This window comes from Balaenoptera acutorostrata, chromosome 2, assembly GCF_949987535.1.
Source record: "Balaenoptera acutorostrata chromosome 2, mBalAcu1.1, whole genome shotgun sequence".
Classification (NCBI taxonomy): domain Eukaryota; kingdom Metazoa; phylum Chordata; class Mammalia; order Artiodactyla; family Balaenopteridae; genus Balaenoptera; species Balaenoptera acutorostrata.
Genome location: NC_080065.1, coordinates 96,229,412 through 96,256,920, shown reverse-complemented (window position 1 = coordinate 96,256,920; position 27,509 = coordinate 96,229,412). Strand labels below are relative to the sequence as shown.

At 39.6% G+C, this 27,509-nt stretch overlaps 1 protein-coding gene across 2 annotated transcripts in view; it reads right to left on the bottom strand.

Annotated features, from left to right (window-relative positions):
* Window positions 1-27,509, bottom strand: part of EPB41L4A (erythrocyte membrane protein band 4.1 like 4A) — a 266,854-nt gene that overhangs the window by 61,983 nt on the left and 177,362 nt on the right. For both annotated transcript variants that reach the window (XM_007192109.2, XM_007192108.2), the window contains exons 11-13: window positions 14,931-15,022; window positions 13,470-13,547; window positions 7,233-7,354 (exon numbers count right to left, since the gene is read on the bottom strand). In XM_007192109.2, the coding sequence (XP_007192171.2) occupies window positions 7,233-7,354; window positions 13,470-13,547; window positions 14,931-15,022 (292 nt within the window). The remainder of the gene's footprint in view (window positions 1-7,232; window positions 7,355-13,469; window positions 13,548-14,930; window positions 15,023-27,509) is intronic.

Below are 27,509 nucleotides of genomic sequence, written 5' to 3'. Positions count from 1 at the left end.
CATTTAGGTAGTTTCCAGTCTCTGTGATGACAAACACAGCAACAGCCCTGCTCATACTGCAGAAGTGAGGTTGCTGATCTAACAGCTTATTGAGGTTGGGACTTGACTTATGAAATCACAGATCCACAGCCCCAGCTTCTGTTTACTCCTCATTCAACAACTCTGCTTTTCTCCCCAAGCCCTCTCAGCTTGGCCCTTTGTCTTCTGTTTCCATTGCCTGCCTGACATGAAAAGTGGACTTGGATAGGCCTAGTACCTGATTACCTCAAATAGGGAAAACCACCTTACACAGAAGATGAAATGATCAACTATGTGAACTTTAAAACCAGCATACAATCTCATCATTATTATGGATTCACTGTAACGCGTTTGTTATTCCCAATTCATAGCCATAGACTATCCCAGTGGGGCTGGAGCGCCTGGAGAGTGGTGAGCATGGAGTGGGGGTAAAAATAAGGTGAGAAAAATGATTACTCTGGGAAGTAGGAACAGGGTAAGTAGGACGATCCCCAACTCTGGGCTCCCAATACTGCCTGACAACAGCTGCCCTCGTGTACCCAGAGATCTTCAGGCAGGCAGGAAAGAAGAAACCTACACACAGGGGGCCCTTTGACTTGTCCACTTCCCTCATACTTGTTTATACCCAATCTTCTAGAATAAATCAGGGGTAACTGATGTCTTTCCAAAGCCCATTCACTGCACTTGAATGACTCTCTCCACCCATCAATCTCAAAAGGCCACACCTCCCTCATATAATTATATTATCCTTTGCATGTGAAGCTGATGCTATATGGTAAACATAATTCAAAGACTGTCAGGTGGACTCACAGGCTGGTCCACACTATGTATAGAAAGACTCCTTTTGATTTAGGAGAAAGAAACTAAAGTGTGCCAAGCCCCTCCACGTTCTTGACACGATGCTGTGCCCAGTGCAGACACCAACCGCATGACAACAACCCGTGAGGCAGGAGGTAATACCCTCACTGGACCCACAAAGAAACTGAGGCTCAGCCTGGTTAAGTGACTTCACCACATTGCACAGTTAGTACAGGGATGACTGAGGCTGAACCCAGATTTATCAGATGTAGCTCAGCCTGATATGCCAGTCTCTACTCACATAGCTTGCCTTTAGTCTGCGTTAAAAAAAAAATTTTTTTTAATCTATTTTTGATCGCCACAAGCCATGCTGGGTTTCTGCTGACCTCATGTCCGACACAACGTGCCAACCAGAGCAAGCGCTCAATAAGTGATTATTACTCTCTTGACACTACTATGTCTCAGCAGCCCAGAGCTTTACACTACATCAAACTGATGAAACTGTACTTCGCTGTATCAAAGCATTTCTCCGTCTCTCCTGCTTTGGGCTACACCCAGCTCAGGCCACCAGTAAATGTCAGCCAGGGACCCACACGTGAATCATCTGCTAGGGGGTTCAGCCCTGTCTGGCACCATCATCCCCTAGAGTTGGCCAACCGACCTACCAACTACCAAGTGTTCCTGCTGGGAGTCAGGGAGTGTAGAACCCGATCCAGTGACCTCCACAGGGGATGCTGCAGAAACCCATAGAGACCCCAGGACAGGTGGATCGGCCATTCATACCAGCTCTGTCAATCGGAGGTTCTCAAGAGGCAGCCCTCAAGCCATACTGGGCCCTTAGGAATGTTTGATTTAGCACACAGAGACTTTCTTCAAACTGAAATCAATTGCCAAAACTTAAAATTCTGGAAAGTTTCTATAAATATCTAAATTTCGTGCTTCCCTGAAGACAGCGGAAGATTGACAACACTGGGTCCTCTCTCTTGCACAGAAACACTGGCTTGGCCTGAGCGGTAGCTCTCTGCTTCCAGACCAGGCACAAACCATCCTCACTCACAAGTTCATTTTCAGGATCCCTCGGGCATTGTGTCTGCAGCGTCTTCCACAGATGCAGAGTGGGAATGCCAAAATGTCACCCGAACCGGCTTTTCAGTTGTCTGAAGACTACACTGCAACTATTAATTTCTCTGTTCATCAGTACGATATGCTTAAGAACTCAAAGTGCTGCATCAGACAATCACAGCATTGTTTATCCACTGTAAATGGTTTCACCCATTACTTTTCTTACAGCTCATTATGGATTATAGCTAAACATTCTGTCTTTCCTGTCTTTACATTCTGTCTTTACTGCTGTCTTCTTACAGCAAAAACTCTTTTCTGACAGGAACCCACCTACGTGAGCTGCCAAGAGCTTGTCAGAGAAAGGGCTGTACAAAACATGCACTTTTCCTTCCTGCCATCTCGCCTCCTGCTTTACCCGCAAGCTCCTCTGCCGAGCAGATTTGCAGGAAAGCTCTGGCTGCCTGCCCTGGCGCTGAACTCCTCTGAGGTGGGGGAGGGGGGGGCGGGCAGAAGGCAGGCTGGGTGCAGGGCTCCTGACTCTGGAATGCACTTCCTCATAGAGGTGCCAAGGTCTAATCTTGGTGGATTCTAAACACAATGGCTTTTGAGCTACCAGGGCATTTATTATTCCTGACGGAGAAATGAAAACACAGGCTTTTTAAATCTGCAGAGAACTGAGATGCAGGTTAAGGGCAGTAGTCATCAAGTTTGACTGAATTACTTTAACTTCAGAAGAAATAAAATAACGTCTTCTAAAGTTACAGGTCATGTAGTATAAATTAATGATATAAACTAACAAAAAGCTAAAGTCTCCTTTCTATCACAACTTGTTTTTTAGTATCTATAAAATGTTAAATGAGAGGTGAGAATTTATGCCAATGACTCTTGGAACTGTAGTTCTAAAGTTTTATTTTAGAGAGCCTACCAGAATTCAATTTATGAAAATTCATAGCTGGCCTCATTAAAGTTTTTGTTGTTTTTTTTTTAAATCTATCTTCTTTTTAAACCACAACTCCATTTTTGCCAAACGCAGTACAATCTAATAAACTTTTTCTATGTTTTAAAATAAGCTTTCTACCATTTTAATTGTCAAAATTTTCAAATAAAAATTTAAGTAATTGTGGCAGGAATATTTAGTAAGGTAATACTTTTGCTTCTCTTTGGTCAATAAAAAATAATTAGAAAAAAAAAAAAACTCCTGTTTTGAGCTATTGTTCCTTTCCTGCCCAGCCACCCATGAACGAATCTCAGGACCAGGGAGCTTTGGAGCAAGGAGGCTACTCTGGAGCTGAGAGTGTGGGAATCAGAAGTGACAGGGCTGCAGGAGCTGCCTGGAGTGGCAGAAAAGGCTTGGTGGGGAAGGAGATGGAGGCTTGAGGGCTACAGCAACCTAGGGACCTACAGGCCACTCCCTCACATCATCCTCCCCTCCACCACCCGCCACAGCAGAGCCTTAAAGGTGCAGGCTTGACCCTAAGCACAGGAGGCTCCCGGGCTTACCAATAACCCCTCCCCTCTCATACTCACAGTGGCCCAGATTCACACAGAATTGCCCTGCTTCATGGGACCCGCTGGGTGGGATAAGGAGCACAGAGTGACTGATTGCCCTCTTCAAGTGTTCCACTCCAAGTCTGAACCCCACCATGACCTTAGAGACTGGGTCTCTCTACCAGCTGGGTTCAACTGAGGCTCAAAGCAGAGAGTACATTTGAATTAGAGGAAAAAGAATATGTAACATTCAGGGACGTCCCTGGTGGCACAATGGTGAAGAATCCACCTCCCAATGCAGGGGGCATGGGTTTGATCCCTGGTCGGGGAACTAGATCCCACATGCATGCTGCAACTAAGAGTTTGCATGCCACAACTAATGAGCCCGTGAGCTGCAACTAAGGAGCCCTCCTGCTGCAACTGAGACCCAGCACAACCAAAAATAAATAAATAAATTAAATTAAATTAAAAAAAGAATATGTAACATTCAAATAAACATAGAACATTATCCCTGCCCCCAGAGCATTCTTCATATGTGCATGACAGCAACTGAAATAACTCTGCACCACAGGCATTGCTAAATGGTCCTTCCCCACCCAGGACAATCATGCTGTCAAGGGCAGGGTCATCTCTGGGTCCCCAGAACACATCTCAGTTTTGTGGAACACAGGCTTGAAAAGTAATTCAAAATCAAAGTGAAATGTACACACAGCCAGTCTCAGTTTTTAAACACAGCACTGTATGATCCTCTTTTTTGAGTAAAAATTATAAAAATATATCATTGTTTAAAATACATACAATAAATCAGCATGAATACTTAGAGATATCACTACAAAAATATTCACTTTAGTTACATTTATATTTTTCAAATTTTGAAACAGCTTAAATATCCAAAAACTAACCACTGGTTGAATAAATTATGTCGCATCAATGCATCTATGCAGCAGAAAATTATTTGGACATTCAAATGGTGCTATATAAGAACACTTAAAACTTGTTAGAACATATTCATGATATATTATTAAATAAAAAGGTAAATAAAAACACTGCTATATCATTTTTGCAGAAAAGATATGCAAACGACCAGAAGGCTATATAAAATAGTGTTAGCACTACGAGAATGGAACTGAATATGAAAGATATTCTTTTTGCAGGGGAGGGGGAGTTCTGAGGTTCCTCAATTTCCTAAAGCAAGGATGTATGTTTATAATAGTAAAAGCATAACATGTGCCGCATTTTTTAAAAGATTCTCGGCCTGATGCTGAGAGGCTGTCCTCGAGCACTCCGGGCTGTGCCTTAGCCACCTCCCACCTCCTCAGCCTCCACCCTAGAGGGAGAGTGTTTTAATACAACACTAGTGGGGAGGGGAGACGGACGCCAGGGCTCAGTACAGTTCCAGGCTACTCTGTGAAAACTGCATTTGGCTGGATCTACATAAGCCAGGAGAGAAACAAAAACAAAACCCCTTGTCCCTAAATAAATCAGCTTCTGGAATTTCGGCTTCCAAGAGGAGACAGACAGACAGACAGACAGACAGACAGACACAATGTTACAGAGGCAGATAGTTTTCTAAGAGCACAGGAGGAGAGGAAAAGGAACAACCTGAGCAGGTCTGTGTAAAAAGCACGTGTGATTCCAGCATCTCAAGTGGAATGAAATGTTGATTTGACGCGAGGAATGCTTTTGAAATTCTTGGTTGGTCTCAGAATAATTTCATGAGGCCTGGTGTTTAAGAAATAGCAAAGGATCTGAAAGTTTGCTTATCAACTATACCACATTGCACTTGATCCAAATGGGATTTAAGACTGATCATATTCAAAGATAATCACAAAATATTAAGATAAAGATATTAAATATTAAAGCTAGAATTTCTGTCCTAAGCCACCTGCTTATTATGTAATCTTGGCCAAATTACCTTTATAATCTTAGTTTCCTCATCAGCTAAATAGGGATAATGATATTACTTATGTGGCAGGTAACCCATTGCAAAATTAAATCATGTCTTATTTTTGCCACTGTAGAACCATCAGAAAGAATTTAATTTCCTCTCAGCCCAGTGAGAGGAGGGGACCTACAATCAGATTTAATTTCACTTTAGAAACTGTAAGTCAGGTGACATTCCCACAGCCAGCAGCAGTGGAGCAAACTCAAAACACGTTCCTCATAGGCTTGTCATGAGGGTTAAATGAAACAACAGCTGTCATAATGCTTTGCCAACTGTCATGCGATGTTCAGATGTTATTTTTTTAATTAGTTATCTATTTTATACATATTAATATATATATGTCAATCCCAATCTCCCAATTCATCTCACCACCACCCCCCAGATGTTAATTATTGTTATTAAAAATTCCATTCTCTTCATACAATATGGCAGAAAGAGCCAGGAGATCTGGCCTCTCGCCCCAGCCCCACCCCTTTCTAGCTACTGGGACCATGTCTTCCTCATCTGTAAAATGGGAACGTAGTGTCTGCCTTGCCCTACCTCACAGGATTACTGTGAGGCTCAAGTGAAATAATATATGTGAAAAGCCCGTGAAGAGTGTTAGACAAGGCTGATCTGTAAGCAAGCCACAAACCAAAGTCGGTAAGATCACTTTAGAGTAAAATTCCGTGAGCTCTGAACACTGAACATGGATTGAAACTGACTGATGAGGTGGTTTATTAAAGAAGTGGTGTGCATTAAAAACAAAAAACCTGAATAACCCAAATGTCCATCAAGAGTAGAATGGGGCTTCCCTGGTGGCGCAGTGGTTGAGAATCTGCCTGCCAATGCAGGGGACATCGGTTCAAGCCCTGGTCTGGGAAGATCCCACATGCCACGGAGCAACTAAGCCCGTGAGCCACAGCTACTGAGCCTGCGCATCTGGAGCCTGTGCTCCGCAACAAGAGAGGCCCGCACACTGCGATGAAGAGTGGCCCCTGCTCGCCGCAACTAGAGAAAGCCCTCACACAGAAACGAAGACCCAACACAGCCAAAAATAATAAATAAATAAAAATAAATAAATTTAAATTTAAAAAAAAAGAGTAGAATGGATAAGAAGCTGTCATACAATAGAAAACTCACTGCAAGAAAAATGAATGCACTTTAGTATATATTACATATAACACTGATAGAAACAAGACACAAAGGAACACACCCCTTGACTCAATTATATAATGTTTTAAAAATAGGCAAAACAAACTACTTTGTTCAGAGAAGGCTACATAAGTAGTAAAATTATAGTGAAAAGTAAAGAAATAATTATCACACAGTCAGATAGAGGTTTTCACTGGTTGGGGGGAGAGGAGAAGGTGAGGATGTGACCAAGTAAACAGCACGGACTTCAGGGGCTGCAGGCTATGTTAAATTGTGTGTGTGTGCATGTGCACGCCCGTGTAAAAATTTATATATGTATATAAACACACATACACTTATGTGTGTGTGCACAGGTATATACTATGTATACTTTATGCACTTTATTATAGTTCACAATAAAAGAAAGACCAACGATAACAAAAAACTAAATTCTTTACAGACTGTTATGTCAACGGTATTTTTTTTTAAGACTTTTGCCAAAGACTTTGTTTCGATTCCAATCTCAGCTACACCAAACTAAGAAATTACGCAGTTGAGATTTTACTTAATCCCTTCAAAAAAGAATTAAGTGTAGTCATTAAGCAGGCTATGGTGATTCAACTTGCTTACCTGCCTGCTTATTAATAATTTCTGATTGCGTGGACATTTTCTGGGTCAAATTAAAAATTCTAGTGTTAACAATTAAAAACCTCCAGGGCTACAGTCACCACTTAAGTGTATGTTACACCAGGAGCCTAAAAGGAAACACAAGGTTACAATGAGGAGTTGGGGGGGCTCTGTGACTTACCTGCTGGCTGTGTTGGTGCTATTCTCTTAGGGTAAGTCTTGCTTCGACTTCTTGCCACATTCTGATCTGGCCGGGGAAGTTGAATAGAAAGATCTCGACTCATTTGTAACGCTGTCCTGCCACTTGAAAAAACAACATTTTGAGTAACACAGGTAAAACCACACAGTCACAAAATTACACCACAGCTCATGGAGAATATCTGCAATGTATGGAGAGAAGAAAAACACAGATTCACACAGGTTATAAGTATATAGGGCCTTCAACTGATTCTCACTGTAATGTTAACCAAGGAAGTAATAAACTCTAATAGGAAAGATTTAGGTGAGACAGAGCATCAACTGAAGAATGTCGCTCACCATCTGGTTCTACAAGAATGAAGTCACTAGCCACTAAAGTCGCTGACCTTCAACACACTCTGAAAGGAGGTTAGGACAGAGATCAGGAATGAGGCTGGGAAAAAGTGGCCAAACAGGCCTTCAGATAGTTAGGTGTCTTCAGGAGAAAATTGTATGAACCCAGTTTCTTGCATCTTCTCATACTTAGAAAAGCGCTAAAAGCATTAATGGAGATATTTGCTCCTCGTGACTAGCAGCAACCTTCTACAGAGGTGTGGGCTGGACTGCACGCATTCCCTTAGGAGCAGTTCCTCAGAGCTATCTGAGAAGCTCTCTCTCAGCCTCTGGTCCTCAGTAAGCCCCAGATAAAACAACTCACAGCTCTCACGTTGCGCTTTTTTCCCTCAGCCGACACAAGGAAGATCTTTCAGAGGGAGAACCAGGAAAGAAAGGATTTATTAAAGGAGGAGTTAGGTTTTGATTTAAGTAGAACGATAGGCTAGAAATAGAGGCTGCTGATGGTCTTCCAGCTCTACAACTAAATAGTAAAGAAACTGTGTTGGGCTAAGCTACAGAAGGCAATGATTCTACGTGAATCAACACGTCCCCGTGCTGTACTTATAAGGCACGTCATAGAGCCTCCCCAATTGGACCACTTAGTGTGATTTCACTCTGAACCCTGTGACACAATCAACCATTGATTACGCCCACTTCACCTGAGTCAGGAAGTGCCCAGGAAGATTTAAAGCAGCCTAAAACCCCATGCACAGTACCGCTTCCTTAAGAGTATGTGAGGATGCAACAGGGAGAGCTTTCCCTGGGGACAAACTAATCTACTCAAGGAACTATGTAATTTAATTTGCTGTATTTCAGTCAACATTCATCCTACGAAAAGTTTATTCCACAGCTGAATTTGAGCCAATGAACAACTCTGGCTTTCATGACAGAAAGTATCATTTAGGTACAGAGAAAATGCATTTCTAAGTATCTATCAATAATTTGATTCACCACAGTAAGAGCCACCTAATGGGAAGAAAAAAAGTCTTTTATTGGCCACAAATCCCATTCATCCTACATTTACAGAATATATATTGGTGGCTCTCTCCCTAAAAGAGATTAAATAAGACTTATAAAGCCAAATTCACCTCCTACATTCTTCTGTGAAAGCTTCCCCTCCTTACCACCTCATCCACCTTTATTAGAAATAAAGAGAGGCCCAAAACACTCATAAAAAGCAGTTTCTCATCAGACTAAGTGAGGACATGACTTGATATGAGGATTTAAAATGACAGGTTTCATCCATGAGTGTATGTACTTCATATTCAAGACTTCATGGAAACCAGGGGGAGGGGAGGGAGTAGGGGGCAAACTGTGAGAGGTTTTCTTTCACATGAAATTTAACTACTTTTTTTTTCCTTATATATAATGAAAATATATAAAAATATAATAATGTTATTTGATAAGAAAATTATCATTTACCAGCTTTCATTTTGCTGTTTTCTTTTACATATTAATGTATTGTTAATAGACAAGTTCTGGAGACTGGGTTCAAATCCCAGCGATGTCATAGCCTAGCTCCCTGACCTTGGGAAACATTACTCAAACTCTGTATCTCCATTTCTTCATTACTAAAGTATGAATAATACCAATGACCACTTCATAGGTTTATTATTAATGTTAAGTATTAATATTTATACATTTTCTAGAACGATGCCAGGCACATAAAAATATTATATCATTATTTACTAAATACAAGTAAATAATTTTTTAAAAATAATCAATTTGAGAATATTTCTACAGTTTTAACTATTTGTTTTAAAGGTAGTAGATAAGGTAACACAAATAGCAACATCTCTCCCCTGAAAATCTTTAAAAAATTCTATATAGAGAACAAAATTCCATTATTAGAAATGGTTTGGAGTATGAAGATAACATCTACTTACAACAAACTTACTCTAAGACTTGGGTAGTATGTACTTCACTGCATAGAGGAAAAAATATTTGCCCTAAAAACATAACCCAATAGTATGTGGACCGCTGAGGCATTTTATAATGAGATTTTACTTTATTATTCAATTTTTCCTCATGGTTTCTCTCAGGAATAAAGGAGAAATGGGAAAATCATATCACAAGATTCATAAAACTAAAGTCCGGAAACATAAACTGATCTGGCACAGGCTGTACGGGACCTGGGACTGGAACAAGCTTTCTGCCCTCCAGCTGGCCAGTGTGGCAGAACCTGGCAGCCTGGGAAAAGGGACAGAGTGCAGAGCCATCTGGTTTAAAGCTACAAGTCCAGTTTAAAACGCAGCTCTGCTATAAGTGTGTGGTCTTCAGCAGATTATTTTTTAAATCTCCTAGAGCCTCATTTTCCTTATTTATACTTGTCCAGACTATTTCCTAGCAGAAATACTCCTGTACGGTATTCTTAGTATTTTCTTGTAGCAAAAAGCGCTTGACAACTGTAGAGATTTTCAGTGTCGGTGTAAGAGCTCCTACACACCCGGTGGCTCTCCATAGTGACAGGACAGAGCACTGTCCCCAGGATCGCCCACTTCCCTGCCCCTCACACTGTGGCACACATACTCCCATCCTATGATGAGAGGCACTGCCAGCAGCCCTTCAGCTTCAAAGTGAGGATACAATCGACCATCAGTGGGGTAGAGGGAAGAGAACAAGAGGAAAGACACCTGGGTTCAAATCCCAACTTTTCCACTTAACTGGTTAAAGGTCTTTAGTTCAGTTACCTTACTTTTGGGGGGCTCACATTTCTCGTCTATACAAATGAGTATATGATACCTCCTTTGATGGGTCACTGAATGGATTTAATAAAATAACACAGGTGAAAGTATCTGACACAAAGGAGGTTCTCAGGAGAACTTGGTCTCTCTTCCATACTTCAAGAAATGTGGAAAGCTTGTGTGATTTAAGTTCTACAAGAAGGTCATCAGGGTTCCTGAGGGGTGGTTCTTAGGTCTAAGTGTCATTTCTAGAGTATAAATTCTACACAACTCATTCATTCATCAAAACCAGGAGTCCCCTACAAACTTAACAAAAGGTAGAGGCAAGATTAGCTTTTCAGGGGCTCAGAGAAAGAGAGAGCAGTGTGTAACGAAATATTTAACCAAAGGTTTAAACAATCTCTATTTCAGATTATTGGTAACTGATAATAAAGCAACAAAAGAATTCAACTGTCAGATTTAAGCTCAGCCTTTTCCCCAAAATTTAATTTTAAATTTTGAAAGGATTGCCTGTCACATTTCACTAAAATTATCTAATTTGCCCCTCTTAAGTAATGACTAGTTTTTCTGTTGGATTCTCCTTGGTATTCTGCAAGCCCTAAGATGCAAGAGAGAGAGTAAAGACTAGAACTCTGTCTTTCTCTATCACATAGATCCCACTATAAACACATATACAATTATACACACAGACACCCACACTCACACACCGCAGCCACTGGTTATGCCGTTCGTTATGCCCCATGCTCTAAAAGCCTACAGGGTAAAGGAAGGAGCTACCTATGTTTCCAGAGCTCTTCCTTCATTCCAGGATATCTCCAGAACGCCTCAAAATAAAGGAACAGGCATATGATGTTTATTAAAGTTCGGTTGTTATTACTCTTTTGCCAATTAACAGTCCATGTGCTGGGGACCACCCAGCAGTCAGAGACCCATCTCTGCGTAAGCCTGGCTCTGGGCAGTGGGATGAAAACATCTTTCTTTCAGAGATGGTGTAATATTAGTGCTTCCTACATACAGACACTGAGATGTGGATTTCATTAAGACTTACCAAGCAGTTAACACCAGCCACAAAACTGAACAGATTTAGCAGAGCTTCCAATTTGCAAAGGTTACCTTTAATTACTTTTGTGGAAGAAATGATATTCGATATGCAAAATCCAATAACTTTCTAATAGTAATTCCCAGTAACCACAGCATTTGCATTTCAATAAACTTGAGAAATCAGGTATGGGTAAATTTGTAGAAACCAACTACAGCATACATTAAACAGTATAATTACATTTTTTAACAGTAAGGATATTAAGACAGATGCTTTTTCACCAGCTTCATTTCAGTGACAAAGAGACAGATTTACACATTCACTCTATAACCCCTGAAATGTGTTATGCCCCAACTGGAAGAACAGCCCAAATACTGACTATGAGCTGTTTTTCTCAATATAAAAGTAAATACTCTTTCCTTAAATTCCTGTAATTATATCACTATCTAGGGAAGAACCTTGATAACCTGAAGTTTAAATTTTTAGATTTCAATGAATACTTTCCTACAAATATCAAGAACATCTGTAACACAATAATACTTAAGTGTTATTTTAAGTCAGCTAATGAGCAAATATCCAAGTGAATAATATGTAAAGATTAATGCACTGAACATTTAATATTAATCACTCCTTTATTGATTATCTCTGGCTTCAAGCAAGACAAAAAAAGTGGTTCACCAAAGAGAGGAATTAAAATCTGGCATATCATTATCTTGCAAACACTTGACCTGGATTTTTTTTTAAGTCTCCTAAGTAAGCATTTCATTTGGTGATGTCTCCAATGGAACTGACAGAACAGTGTCCCACCTCCCGAGGGCCATTTCTGCACCCTGCTTGGGTTTTACAGGGCCTGGGACCGCCTCACTGCCTGAATAATACTGTAGCTCTCTGAAGGCAGAGATGGTGAGATCTAATTCTTTGTACCTCTGGGTACCTAACACCCTGCTTTCCACATCACAGGCTCTCCACTTAACAGAACGAATTGAAACAAAACAAATTCTTTTTCAAAACACAGAAGGCTCCCATTTTCAAAAAGACACAGGCATCTGCCTGCCTGCTTGACAATCAGGCTTTTCCTGTAACATGCTAACAGGCTGACTAATGGTTAAAGGAAAGGGCTCTGGAGTTCGACTGCCAGGGATTGGACCCCACTTTACTGCTTCCCAGCTGGGTTTCCCTGAGAAGTGACTTGTCGTCTCTGAGCCTTAGTTTCCTCACATATTAATGAGGATAACATTAATAAGACTGCAATGATTAAATGAAGCAATAAATGGCATACATTTAGCACAATACATGGCACTTAGTAACTGCTCTGTAAAGTTAAGATATACTTGCTAGCATTACTATATGTAGGCGTTATGCTACAGAAAACATTTGAGTTGATCCATAATATACAGCAGGGGTCCCCAACCCCTGTGGCCTGTTAGGAACTGGGCCACACAGGAGGAGGTGAGCGGTGGGTGAGAGAAAAAAGCTTCATCTGTATTTACAGCCACTCCCCATTGCTTGCATTACCGCCTGAGCTCCACCTCCTGTCAGCATTATGGTGAGCTGTATAATTATTTCATTATATATTACAATGTAATAATAACAGAAATAAAGTGCACAATAAATGTAATGTGCTTGAATCATCCCAAAACCATTCCCCCACCCATCCCCTCCTCATCCATGGAAAAACCGTCTGCCACGAAACCGGTCCTTGGTGCCAAAAAGGTTGGGGACCGCTGATATAAAGTATACACTGTGTTACAATAGGGGATCAACTGAATGTCCCAAGAATACCAAAAAACTACTATTCAGAATATCTACTTTGTTTCATAATCACAACATAATTGATAATTGGATCAAAATGAATTTCTGAAGATAATAAGCTCTACTACATTCTAAAAACCCTAAGCTTAATCTAGCTAATGTAGAATTTAAATAATTAAACCTAGAAAATCATTTTTGTCAAGACAATTTAATAGACTGTTATTGCTTATCAAATTCATTGGCATGTGGAAAAATAAGGAAAAAATTAGATCACAAACTTTAATGTGCATGCATGTATGTGGACAGTTGCATTAAATATTTATTCATACACACCCCACACACACCCCAGAGGAAAAAAAGTGCCATTTACCTATACCGGTGCTTATAACTCAGGGATCCAAACTTGCTGAGTTTTCTTGACAATGAATTTGATTCATTTTCTGGCATTCTAATGAATTTTTAAAAGAAAATTAGATAGAGACTCACCAATATACTTATGCAACACTTGAGCAAAAGCTGTGCAGAAATATGTAATAGTGCAACACTGCTTAACACAGTCAAAATATTTTATTCATTCTACATATCGGCAGGAATAAGAATCGATTATTTTTAAGGTAATACTTGACATTCTAGTATTTTATATCTGTATCATGTCAAAACACTCATACTTCCTGAAGACTATCAGATACATCACTGCCCGCAAAGGAAGCTTTTATTGTGAATCAATTTAATTTCTCTACTAAATTATCTTGGGAACTTTTGTCACTACGTTGATTTACCCAAGCCAAGGTTCTCAGGGCAGTTGATCATATCTGATGGGGTGGCTCACTCTTCTTTGTACTTTCCATTCCAGGGTACCTTCAACACACACCTCCACGTGCAGTTCTTAGGCCCAGCCCCACTAGACGAAAGGCAATACCTCAGACCTTTTGGGCTATATCCCTCTCCTAATACACACTCCACAACAGACATGGGTCATTTTGTAAGGCTCCTTCTCTAGCATCATGCTATTTGGGGAAACTGTTCCATGCAAATCAAACAAGAATAAGGGGAAGAGTTCATCTAGTTTTAAATTTAAAAACCAAAAATAGAGTTTCAAGTATTATCTGATAAAATTGAGTTTTATCTTTACACCATGTGACACAATGTGACACAAACAGGATCCCCACAACCCAATGGTCAATTCCTCTACCCTCATCTTACGTGACCTCCCAGGAGCATGCAATGCAGCTGCTAGCTCCTTATTCACTAAGACATTTTTCTTCCTCATATTCCATTTTCCCACACCCTACTGCTTACTCCTTCTCATACTTCCCAGCTGGCTCTTCCTGGCCTCTAAATGCTGGGAGGGTCCCACAGCTCAGTCCCTGGCTTTCTGCTCCTCTCTCTTCATTTTTTCCACAGGTGACCTCATCCAATCCCCTCTGCCTTAATACCTACGAAACTTACATGACCAACCTTGGTCTATCCTGCATGCCTTGTATACCCAGCCACCCATTCCGTACCTCCAAGCTAACAGTCATTTCAAATTTAGTATGTCCACAGTAGAACATTTAATTTCCACCAATACCAAAGCTGCACTTTTATTACGTAAATGTCAAAAGCAATTGTCCTTGACCCTTTCTTGTAGCATGAGCAAAGAAAATATCTATATATGTGTGCATGCAAAAATGTTAATAAAAGAGAAACACTTGTAAATTTCTTCTTGTAGACAGGATAGAATTCTTGTTATAAAAACAAATGCACACCAAAAAAAATTTAAAAACAAAAACAAAAACAAATGCAATTTTCATTTATTAGGACAATGAACAAAGGTTTCACATTAACATACCTAAAAAATGTATGATGTTCTACACTACACTTCCAAAGATGCTTGCAAGCAGTTTTACTTCGAGCTTCAAAAAAGAATGAGGTTTCATTGCACTGAGAGAGAAGAAGAGAGAGAATATAAATTACAGACCACAACATTCTTCAGATGACAGCTACCCTTCTAAGTACCAAAAATTCAAGTAAGCAGAGAAATTACTGTTAACACATTAAAAAAAATAATTATCTCTTGATAAAAATACAAAATATAAGTTCCATGTAAATCTTAGTGCCATCACCTTTATTACCTTCTTCTACATCACCCCATGACCACGGATAATCAGAGTGATGGCACTGAAGCACTGCAAACTCTTCTGTCATCAATGAGCACCAAAACAGGAAAAATACCGACCGTGTGAAAATCAACTCCCCCCAAAAAAAAGACACTCATAAACCCAGTTTTTAACTGTATTTTTTTCAGGGATGTACAGGCCACACTTAAACTAAAGAATCTCAAGAGGGGTCGCTGGGAGGTGTGACCACCACAGCAGTGTAATCTGGGAAAGTTAAATAATGTCTCAGGACTGAGTTTCTCCATTCTGCATCAAGTTATTGGGGGAAATAAATTAAATGACATGACAGATGTGAAGTTCCATATATTAGGTGTACAATTAATTTTAACTATCATTTTAATCTCGCAGCTACTTATCTATTTTAATACATAAGAAACAAAGGCAATATTAGAGGTAATTTTAACTGTGCAGGAAAAGATACTATTTTTTTTAAAGTGACTGAATAGGAAACCAAGCAAAATAAAGTATCCATACTAAAATAATAATAAACCACAAGCTCTGTGAAGTTATATAATTGCTAATTTAGTCTCAAATAAAAACCAAACTCAAGTCACAAATGCAGAAGTGTCCCTGGAATAAGGTTTCTATGGATTCATAAACACAAAGTTGTCAATGCAGAAAAATAACTGAAACGATTCCTCCCCCTATACACACACTTTTAACAAGGACAGAACATTTATATGCATGAAATTTCTCCCAAGTCCACCTAGAATGAGGCTGTCCAATTTAGGAGTTTATTTGCAAAATGAAAGGGTGTGATGGAAACTGAGCCAATATATGCATGTTACAGCAAGGCTTTGTAATTCCAAAACCTTGTGAGGTGGAGGAAGGAACTTAGAGCAAGTCCCAGGTTTCTAAGTTGGGTGCTGCTAAGTAGTAAAATACAGCAAGTGGAAAAAAATTGGGGAATTGGATGGGGGGTGGGAATGGACATTAAGTTCAGGCTATTTTGATTCTGAGATGCCCATGGAACTAGGAACTCAACACGCCTAACGGGCCAGTAAACATGCAAGGGTACAGCTGAGGAGAGAGGTCGTATCTGCTGGCACAGATAATTTCACCTGAGAATCTAAAACAGATTGCTCAGGGAGAGAGCACAGAGTGGATAACGGTGGAATCACAGTGCAGATGCTTGTGAAGGTGAAGTGAGAGAGGTCAAAAGGGACCTCAAGGCAGTGTTGTCAGAGAGGCTGGAGGAGAGGGCAAGTCTCAAGTGACCCAGAAAGGTCGCAGGGCTTGAAAAGAGGTCACTGCATTTCATGGGGAGAAATCGTCATTGGCTTTCGTGAAAGGGGTAAGGATTACAAAATTAGAGGTGATGAAGAAAAGGTGATCAATTCAGAAAGTGTTTTCCTCAAGCAAAGCAAAGCAAAAGAAACTAGGGGGGAGGTGAGAAGGAGGGGGCACAGAGGAAATCACAGAACATCCTTGGAGGCAGGGTGAGAAACCAAGCCTTCTGTCAGGAGATGGGAATGCTTAGAGGGGAATTTTTCTCCTTTTACTTTTCCTTTTTAAATATATACACATGATACAAACACCAGAAGTTACCAAAGTGGATAACACAATTCTAACTCAATCTCCCTCCTACCACTGTCCCCAATTACCCTCCTCAGAGGCAACCACTATTAAGAGTTTGTCATATAACATGCCGGTGTTTTAAAGTCACTGGATTATCCGAATATATAATACACAGGTCATTAATTTTAAGATAATTTTGCTTCTGGTTGTGTATCAGGATAAATAAGATAAAGCCAGTACATGGGACTTCCCTGGCGATCCAGTGGTTAAGCCTCCAGGCTTCCACTGCAGGGGACATGGGTTCGATCCCTGGTAGCGGAACTAAGATCCAGCAAGCCTCACCAAAAAAAAAAAAAAAGAAGAAGCCAGTACAGGACAGGCTGCTCTTCCGCTGCCCAATCTACCATCTTCCTCAGTATATGCACCCATCTCCCTGTCAACAACTGAAACACAAAGTGTGTTAGGACTAACGTACTGGGCATTGTCACTGACAAGAAATGGTGGCTACTAATGACTATTCTGTGACACAAACACCTTCACATTTTAGCAAGAGCATCACAAATAAGGTGGAATTGGCATACTAAATCGAATTTTCACAAAGTGATTTAATTACATATTATCATCCAGATTTCCAAAAGTGGAGGAGAAACAAAAAAAATGTTCAAACTTGAAAACAAAGTAAATCTCCTTAAACTTTTCTAGGACTGGTTTTCACTTTATTCGTCACATAAACATCTGTATTCTTTTGCTTTTCAAATAGAGACCTGGTCACAGGAAATCTAACTTTTAATATATTTTTTAAAACTACCATCACCTAATGAAAGGATAAAAGGTATTTAAGATCCAACCAGAATTGCGTTTTCTCAAGTTTCTGTGGGTATAAATCTATTAAAGGAAAAAAAGAGCCTCCCACAGGCTGCCTAATTACTTCTGCCCTGTGCAAATGACAAGTATAAACTCATTCCCCCATTCATACAGGGCTTGAACACCAGCTGCCTGGTTTTTGTCCCATTGTTAGCAGAATGATCCAAATACTAAAAGGCAAGTTAACATAAATTTTAAAAAGAGCCAGGTATTCGGAATAAATTCTGTGTGTTTTTGCCACATACGATAACTGCTGGCATGAATGTAACTGATGGGGCATTCAAATGTCTTTCTTTTTGAAACTCTGCTACCTACTAAACCTCTTCTCAAGGAACATGGACAATTAGCACCTTTCCATTCGTTCACACAAAGACAAGTAGCTGCTTAACTTCAGAAGTTCATTCCAACCTATCGCTAAAATACTTTATCCAAGCATCCAATGCTTGCTTTTGGCAAAATTCCTCAAACACCTTCATAGTTTTGGTCATTTTATGCCAGAAGCAAAGCTATGGTCTGAATCTATTTCTTTTTCCTTTATAAAGAGATCAAGCTTAAGTCACCTCTAACTCAGCTATCACATGGGGCTTCATCACACTGTGGATCTCTAGGTAAACTGGGCTCAAAGTCCCAATTCCATCATTTGTGAGAATTCAGGACCTAGATTATATGGACGAATTCCCAACCTAACTCCCTCTGTTCTTCTCACTCTTTTCCCATCTTTGCTGGCTATGTTTCTCTTTGCAACCTTGAAGAAATCAATCTACTTTAGCCTGGCTTCTCTGAAGCGTCTTGAGTTTACTGACAGGGCCATGGAGGGGCTCACACTGCAAGATGCACAGCAGCTAACTGTCCCTGGGCCCCAGCTTCACTGCCTCTCCCACGCCCAATGGGCTTGCCACACACAGTCCCTACTCTAGCTGGTCCCTCTGCTTCCGTCTTGGGAAGCAGCCACAACTGGACAATCTGCCTTCCCCAGCTTCCCTAGAATTACGAGGACGAACATTTTCTCAATCCTGTCATTATATATTCATCCCACCTCCACGGTCAATAGAAGTAACCTAAGGTACACTGCAAAGGTCAAATACTTAAGAGTAGAGAGATTAGTACTTCTAACAATAGTAAGATGCAATCATTACATAAATGTTGGAAAGGCCTACAACAGAGAGTTTTCTTATCAATGATCCATAAAGGCAGAGGAGAGGCTAAAAAGAAGTGCAAAGATTACAAGCCTACAGTTTTATGGGATCTTTTTTCAAATATTCAGTCTCTATAAGATTTATATGTACTTGGCAATTGTTAGCTTACTTTAGACACTAGATGAAATAAAAATCAGGGGGCTAATAGCAAATGATTGAAAGAACTTAATTACTGATAAAGCAAAGGAAGGCAAATGGTGGAACAGAAAAAAAATGTATTCTTGAACTAAAAAGAAATACCAAAGAAATATCACAAATTTTTTTTTTTTTTTTGGCTGCGTTGGGTCTTCGTTGCTGCGTGCAGGCTTTCTCTAGTTGTGGCGAGTGGGGGTTACTCTTCGATGAGGTGCACAGGCTTCTCATCGCGGTGGCTCTTCTTATTGCGGAGCATGGGCTCTACGCTCACGGGCTTCAGTAGTTGTGGCACACGGGCTTCGCTGCTCCGCGGCATGTGGGATCTTCCTAGACCAGGGATTGAACCCGTGTCCCCTGCATTGTCAGGCGGATTCTTAACCACTGTGCCACCAGGGAAGTCCCACAAAATTTTAAGTATTAGAGAAATTCTGTCTTTATAAATGGTAAGCCTGAATGATTGCAGTTGTAAAAATTTAACTATGTTTGTGTATGTGAGACAGTGGGCACGATGTTTGCTTTAATCACTTTCCCCATATTTTCCACTGCTTTCTCATCCCGAGTGCAAAGCCAGATAAAGAATTCAGAGTAACCCCTGCAACCAAAAAATTATCAATCTTGTTATTATTTGGAAAGGGAAGTTAGAAGGGAATTTTAAAACACTTGAGTAAAATATTATCTTCTGTTCTTTCAAGTTTTTTCTTTACAGAGTGCTCCCTAGAAAGTGTTTCTTACAACATTAATGTCTTATGATATTGGCATAAAAAGAGTTCTATGGTCAAAAAAGTTTGGGAAACACTGGGTTAAACACTCAGACCTTTTATTGAGCTAACATGTACTGTGACTCTCCAAGAGCTGGTAAGGTAGCTGGTGTTTCCCTGATCTATATGAGCAAAAACTTTATTTCAACTACTCTGGTTTAGAAAATATAAACATCCCTACACACACACCAGTTATTTTTTAAATTCTTTTTGAAATGCACATAATGTGGTTTGAATTAAAATCACTGTGCATTTCAACAGAGCACTGGAAGAATAACATTTATTTCCATTCCTACATATATGTTGTATTCTACAATAAAAGAACAAAAACAGCAAAAATATTCCAGAACTCTTTCGTCAGCTATGTGAGTTATATTTCAAACTATACACTAAAGATGAAAAACCTTTTTACCTCTTTTACAGATGAATAAATTAATTGCTTGATGAATAATTGTTTATAACTCTTTCTAGTTCATAGAAACATAAATTATAGAATTGGAAAGGATGTGTTAGATTGTGCTGTGCATCCCCCCTTTTTCCCTTTCCTCCCAAGAATTCAAAAGGAGAAAACAGGAGCCAAAACATTAGAGAATATTTATATCGTTTCAGTAAACTCTGAAAACTATTTCATTGAGCTTATTCTGCTTCCTATTTGAAAAAATGCACAGATGCAAACCCAGGATTCCAGATGGCTTACTTTTGTTATTGTTGTTTTTACTCTATCTTTTCCTCATCTTTTCTTTAAAGAAACTGTAGGATTTCCTAAAATGTCAGCATTTCTCTCTTATATTTGTAGATTTCATTTTTTGATGGTAACTAATCTTCATTGCCAGTCTTACAAACGTTTAAAAAATTTTAATAACAAATGTTACTTAAGCTTGCTAAAATGAAGGCATATCTGGTAAGATCTGTTGATACTCTTAATATAGAAAAATTTTATACCAGAATTTAGATGTTCCTTCCAAACAAATGGCTCACTTAATTATGGAGAAACATACTAGCAAATGAAGCAAAGGAAACTCCATGGGCCTGCAAGACCTGAGCTCCCCTTGTTGCCTTGGCAAGAGCTATTCACCAGCCAAGACTGGTCAAGAACAAGGTGCTGCCTGAGACCTTTCCTGTGCAAAACTTCAAGAGCTCTAAGTGCATGAGGGCAAGACACTTCTGACTCAGAGACGTGTACCAGGTGCCTGTTACAAGTCCAACTTTGGACTGGGTTCATTCAACCTCACAACAACCTTGTAAGACAGATTTTATCATCCTCACTTCTTAGATAAGGAAATGTAGGCTAAATGTCGTTCAGGAAATTGTCCGAAGTTAGAGAAGTGGGAGATCTGGACTTACACCATGCTATCTGACCACTAGTCTAGTAATCCATCACTGAATTTGAAAGACTCCAAACCACACTGTCATATGGAATCAGGATCCAAATGTTACTAACAGAGTCACACTTGGGAACACTTAGGGGAAAATATAACACCTATAGTTCCAGGTACACTCAAACACTGTAGGTGAAATGTACAATGGCACAGAAACTGCGGGTGAAGGTTGGGATGGGGGAATAAGGCAATATCTAACATATCTACACATACACTCACCCTTCCAGCATTCCTACTCCTGAGAACTTACCCCGAAGACAGCCCTCCAACAATATAAAAATACATACGCCCCAAGTTATTGACTGAAGGAAAATTTTTAATTGCAAACTATCAAGAACTACCTGAACGTCCCAGCATAAGAGATTGGTTGAATAAACTACTTTACAGACACTCAATGGAGTACTATGCAGATGTACAAGAGAACAAGAAAGCTCCCAATGAACTGATATAGAGATATTTCTAGGACATACCACTAAATGAAAGAAAAAGTGCAAAGACCACATAGAGTATGCTATATTTTATGTAAGAAAGAAAAAAATTTAACATGCTTATCTTTATAAATAGAAATACAAGGAGGAGGATAAACCATAAAACACTGAAGTTGGTTACCTACAAAGAAGGGTAAGGGAACGGAACTGAAGGAATATGGGAGTTAGCAATACTTCTGAGTGTGCCTTCTTGCAGAGTTTTTGCCTTTTGGAAGCATGCTAATCTTCCACATCTTCAAAAATTAAAATCAAAGAAAAGAGGATATGAAGGGGAGGGCTATAACTGAAAGCAAACTGAAACAGGTAAACCTAACTAGATCTCAAATGAACCCCAAAGCCACAGGAATAGGGAAGAAGGGAAGGAAGGGCCAACCCAAGTAAATTCTGAACATGGTATTAGACTCTATACTGTCTTGGCAAGGTGATATACATGAGTGAAAGAATCACACAAAAAAATTGTCAATTTCAGTGGTTTGACCAAAGCAATTCTGAAAATATTTGAGATGCAGTTTAGGACTGAGCACACAAGTAAATGTGTTACTGTTATTGGGAGCCATGGTTCTCCCAGGCCAAAGGAAGCCTGTACAAAAATGAAATGAGAGGGGGACTTCCCTGGTGGTGCAGTGGTTAAGAATCTGCCTGCCAATGCAGGGGACACGGGTTTGAGCCCTGGTCCGGGAAGATCCCACATACTGCGGAGCAGCTAAGCCCGTGCACCACAACTACTGAGCCTGCGCTCTAGAGCCCACGAGCCACAACTACTGCACCCATGTGCTGCAACTACTGAAGCCCACGCTCCTAGAGCCCGTGCTCCGCAACAAGAGAAGCCACCGCATTGAGAAGCCCGTGCACCACAACGAAGAGTAGCCCCCACTCGCCACAACTAGAGAAAGCCTGAGCACATCAACAAAGACCCAGCACAGCCAAAAGTAAATAAATAATAAATAAATAAAAGCAATCATTAAAAAAAAGTGGAAATGTTCAATTAAATACAATAATAATTTTTTTAAAAAATGAAATGAGGGAAAGAAGAGCAAGCCCAGTGGGGATGGATGGAAACTGGAGGTATGGCATGAACTTATGATTTCTAAAATGTGCAGAAGCATGTTCATATGCACACGTGTGTGTGAACATATGTATTTATATTTGTACACATGTGTATATTCATGCTTGTATTCCCTAGCTTTGTCCATTAGAAAGGCCGAGAAGCAAAGTCACCCCCATAGCAATGACCACACCTAACACCCAGATCTTGACCCTTCCCTACTAGAAGGAACCAGGGCTCTTTGGAGAAATGGCTGATAACAGACTGGATGCAGGGTAGGTACAAGATCCACCTGAAATACCAAGCTATACCAAAAAAGGAAGAAAGTGACCAAAACAATGGTAAGGGCAGGTCAAAAGGGCACAGGAGTCCCAAAGGGCTCCCACTGGCCGAATCTAGGACAAACAACTTCAATACCAGAATAGTTAGGTACAGTAGTGTATTACAAACCAGTGAAAAAATAGGAGTCAGTCCATGCCGATAACAAATAAAAAGGGGAGAAGGTGAGGCTCTCACCTACAGCGGAGTGCCAAGGGCTGACTGATACATGTGGAAGCAGCAGGACAGCTAGAATATCAGCATTTTGCAAGCATCATAGTAAAAAATCGAATCAGGCAAGAGTCCTCAATGGGTGCTAGACCTAAGGTAAATACTGAAGAGCAGGGCATTTGCACTGAATTACATTATCTCTCCACAGATCGCTTACTACTTGCAAAGGAGAAAAATAAAAACCTAGTAATTATTGAGTGGAAAATTGGGACAACCACGACTGGGAGATCACACTTAACATAACCAGTGGGAGGCTGGCAGCGGTTACCATGCGCCTCCAGATGTGACACCCTGGGAGAGACACAACTTCACCTGTGCTGCTTTCCAGCAGAGAACGCAGAACCTCATTCAATCACAGGGAAACAGACAAATATGAACTGAGCAGCTTTCCACAGTTCACCCTTGAGCAACAGGGGCTTAGGAGCAACAATCCCCACATGGTCAAGAATCTGGTATAACTTTACAGTCAGCCCTCTGGATCCAAGGTTCTGCCTCAGCATGTTCAACTAACCACAGATCAAGAAGTACCTGTACTTCCTATCCAGTGAAAAAAATCCACCTACAGGTGGACCCATGAAGCTCAAACTCCTTGTTCTAGGGTCAACTGTATTTTCAAAAAGTTGGGTAGAATTGTAGCCTTCAAAAATATCAATGTCATAAAAAACAAAAATGCTACTGAAATGTTCCAGATTAAAGGAAGATAAGCTGATTCTACATTGGAGCAGGAAAATACTATAAAGAAAGTTATTAGGTCAGCCAACAAAATTGCGATATACAAAGTAGATGATAGAAGTATTCTACTGAGAGGGCAGACAGCAGAAGCAAGAAGAACTACAATCCCACAGCTTATGGAAGAAAAACCACATTCACAGAAAGACAGACAAGATGAAAAGGCAGAGGGCTATGTATCAGATGAAGGAACAACAAAAAACTCCAAAAAAACAACTAACTGAAGTGGAGATAGGGAACCTTCCAGAAAAAGAATTCAGAATAATGATAGTGAAGATGATCCAGGACCTCGGAAAAATAATGGAGGCAAAGATCGAGAAGATGCAAGAAATGTTTAACAAAGACCTAGAAGAATTAAAGAACAAACAAACAGAGATGAACAATACAATAAATGAAATGAACACTACACTACAAGAAATCAAAAGCAGAATAACTGAGGCAGAAGAAGGGATAAGTGACCTGGAAGACAGCATGGTGGAATTCACTGCTGCAGAACAGAATAAAGAAAAAAAGAACAAAAAGAAATGAAGACAGCCTAAGAGGCCTCTGGGATAACATTAAATGCAACAACATTCGCAATATAGGGGTCCGAGAAGGAGAAGAGAGAGAGAAAGGACCAGAGAAAATATTTGAAGACATTATAGTAGAAAACTTCCCTAACATGGGAAAGGAAATAGCCAACCAAGTCCAGGAAGCACAGAGAGTCCCATACACGATAAACCCAAGGAGAAACACGCCAAGACACATAGTAATCAAAGTGGCAAAAATTAAAGACAAAGAAAAAGTATTGAAAGCAGCAAGGGAAAAATGACAAATAACATACAATGGAACTCCCATAAGGTTAACAGCTGATTTCTCAGCAGAAACTCTACAAGCCAGAAGGGAGTGGCATGATATACTTAAAGTGATGAAAGGGAAGAACCTACAACCAAGATTACTCTACCCGGCAAGGATCTCATTCAGATTCAATGGAGAAATCAAAAGTTTTACAGACAAGAAAAAGCTAAGAGAATTCAGCACCACCAAACCAGTGCTACAACAAATGCTAAAGCAACTTCTCTAACTGGGAAACACAAGAGAAGAAAAGGACCTACAAAAACAAACCCAAAACAATTAAGAAAATGGTCATAGGAACATACATATCGATAATTACCTTAAACGTAAATGGATTAAATGCCCCAACCAAAAGACATAGACTGGCTGAATGGATACAAAAACAAGACCCATCTATATGCTGTCCACAAGAGACCCACTTCAGACACAGGGACACACACAGACTGAAAGCGAGGGGATGGAAAAACATATCCCATGCCAATGAAAATCAAAAGAAAGCTGGAGTAGCAATACTCATATCAGATAAAATAGACTTTAAAATACAGAATATGACAAGAGACAAAGAAGGACACTACATAATGATCAAGGGACCAATCAAAGAAGAAGATATAACACTTATAAATATATATGCACCCAACATAGGAGCACCACAATACATAAGGCAACTGCTAACAGCTATAAAAGAGGAAATCAACAGTAACACAATAATAGTGGGGGAATTTAATACCTCACTTACACCAATGGACAGATCATCCAAAATGAAAATAAATAAGGAAACAGAAGCTTTAAATGACACAATAGACCAGATAGATTTAACTGATATTTACAGGACATTCCATCCAAAAACAGCAGATTACACTTTCTTCTCAAGTGTGCATGGAACATTCTCCAGGATACATCACATCTTGGTTCACAAATCAAGCCTCAGTAAATTTAAGAAAATTGAAATCATATCAAGCATCTTTTCAGACCACAACGCTAGGAGATTAGAAATGAATTACAGGGAAAAAAACGTAAAAAACACAAACACACGGAGGCTAAAGAACACGTTACTAAATAACCAAGAGATCACTGAAGAAATCAAAGAGGAAATCAATAAATACCTAGAGACAAATGACAATGAAAACATGATGATCCAAAACCTATGCGATGCAGCAAAAGCAGTTCTAAGAGGGAAGTTTATAGCTATACAAGCCTACCTCAAGAAACAAGAAAAATCTCAAATAAACAATCAAACCTTACACCTAAAGGAACTAGAGAAAGAAGAACAAACAAAACCCAAAGTTAGCAGAAGGAAAGAAATCATAAAGATCAGAGCAAAAATAAATGAAATAGAAACAAAGAAAACAATACCAAAGATCAATAAAACTAAAAGCTGGTTCTTTGAGAAGATGAACAAAATTGATAACCATTAGCCAGACTCATCAAGAAAAAGAGGGAAAGGATTCAAATCAATAAAATTAGAAATGAAAAATGAGAAGTTACAACAGACACCGCAAAAATATGTAGCATGCTAAGAGACTACTACAAGCAACTCTATGCCAATAAAATGGACCGCCTGGAAGAAACGGACAAACTTTTAGAAAGGTATAACCTTCCAAGACTGAACCAGGAAGAAATAGAAAATATGAACAGACCAATCACAAGTAATGAAATTGAAACTGTGATTAAAAATCGTCCAACATACAAAAGTCCAGGACCACATGGCTTCACAGGTGAATTCTATCAAATGTTTAGAGAAGAGCACCCATCCTTCTCAAACTCTTCCAAATAACTGCAGAGGAAGGAACACTCCCAAACTCATTCTATGAGGCCACCATCACCCTGATACCAAAACCAGACAAAGATACTACAAAAAAAGAAAATTAGAGACAAATATCACTGATGAATATAGATGCAAAAATCCTCAACAAAATACTAGCAAACAGAATCCAACAACACATTAAAAGGATCATACACCATGATCAAGTGGGATTTATCCCAGGGATGCAAGGATTCTTCAAGATACACAAATCAATGTGATACACCATCTTAACAAATTGAAGAATAAAAACCATATGATCACCTCAATAGATGCAGAAAAAGCTTTGGACAAAATTCAACCCCTATTTATGATAAAACTCTCCAGAAAGTGGGCATAGAGGGAACCTACCTCAACATAATAAAGGCCATATATGACAAACCCACAGCAAACATCATTCTCAATGGTGAAAAACTGAAAGCATTTCCTCTAAGATCAGGAACGAGACAAGGATATCCACTCTCGCCACTATTATTCCACATAGTTTTGGAAGTCCTAGCCACGGCAATCAGAGAAGAAAAAGAAATAAAAGGAATCCAAATTGGAAAAGAAGAAGTAAAACTGTCACTGTTTGCAGATGACATGATACTATACACAGAGTACCCTAAAGATGCCACCAGAAAACTACTAGAGCTAATCAATAAATTTGGTAAAGTTGCAGGATATAAAATTAATGCACAGAAATCTCTTGCACTCCTATACACTAATGATGAAAAATCTGAAAGAGAAATGAAGGAAACACTCCCATTTACCATTGCAACAAAAAGAAGAAAATACCTAGGAATAAACCTACCTAGGGAGACAAAAGACCTGTATGCAGAAAACTATAAGACACTGATGAAAGAAATTAAAGATGATACCAACAGATGGAGAGATATACCATGTTCTTGGACTGGAAGAATCAATATTGTGAAAATGACTATACTACCCAAAGCAATCTACAGATTCAATGCAA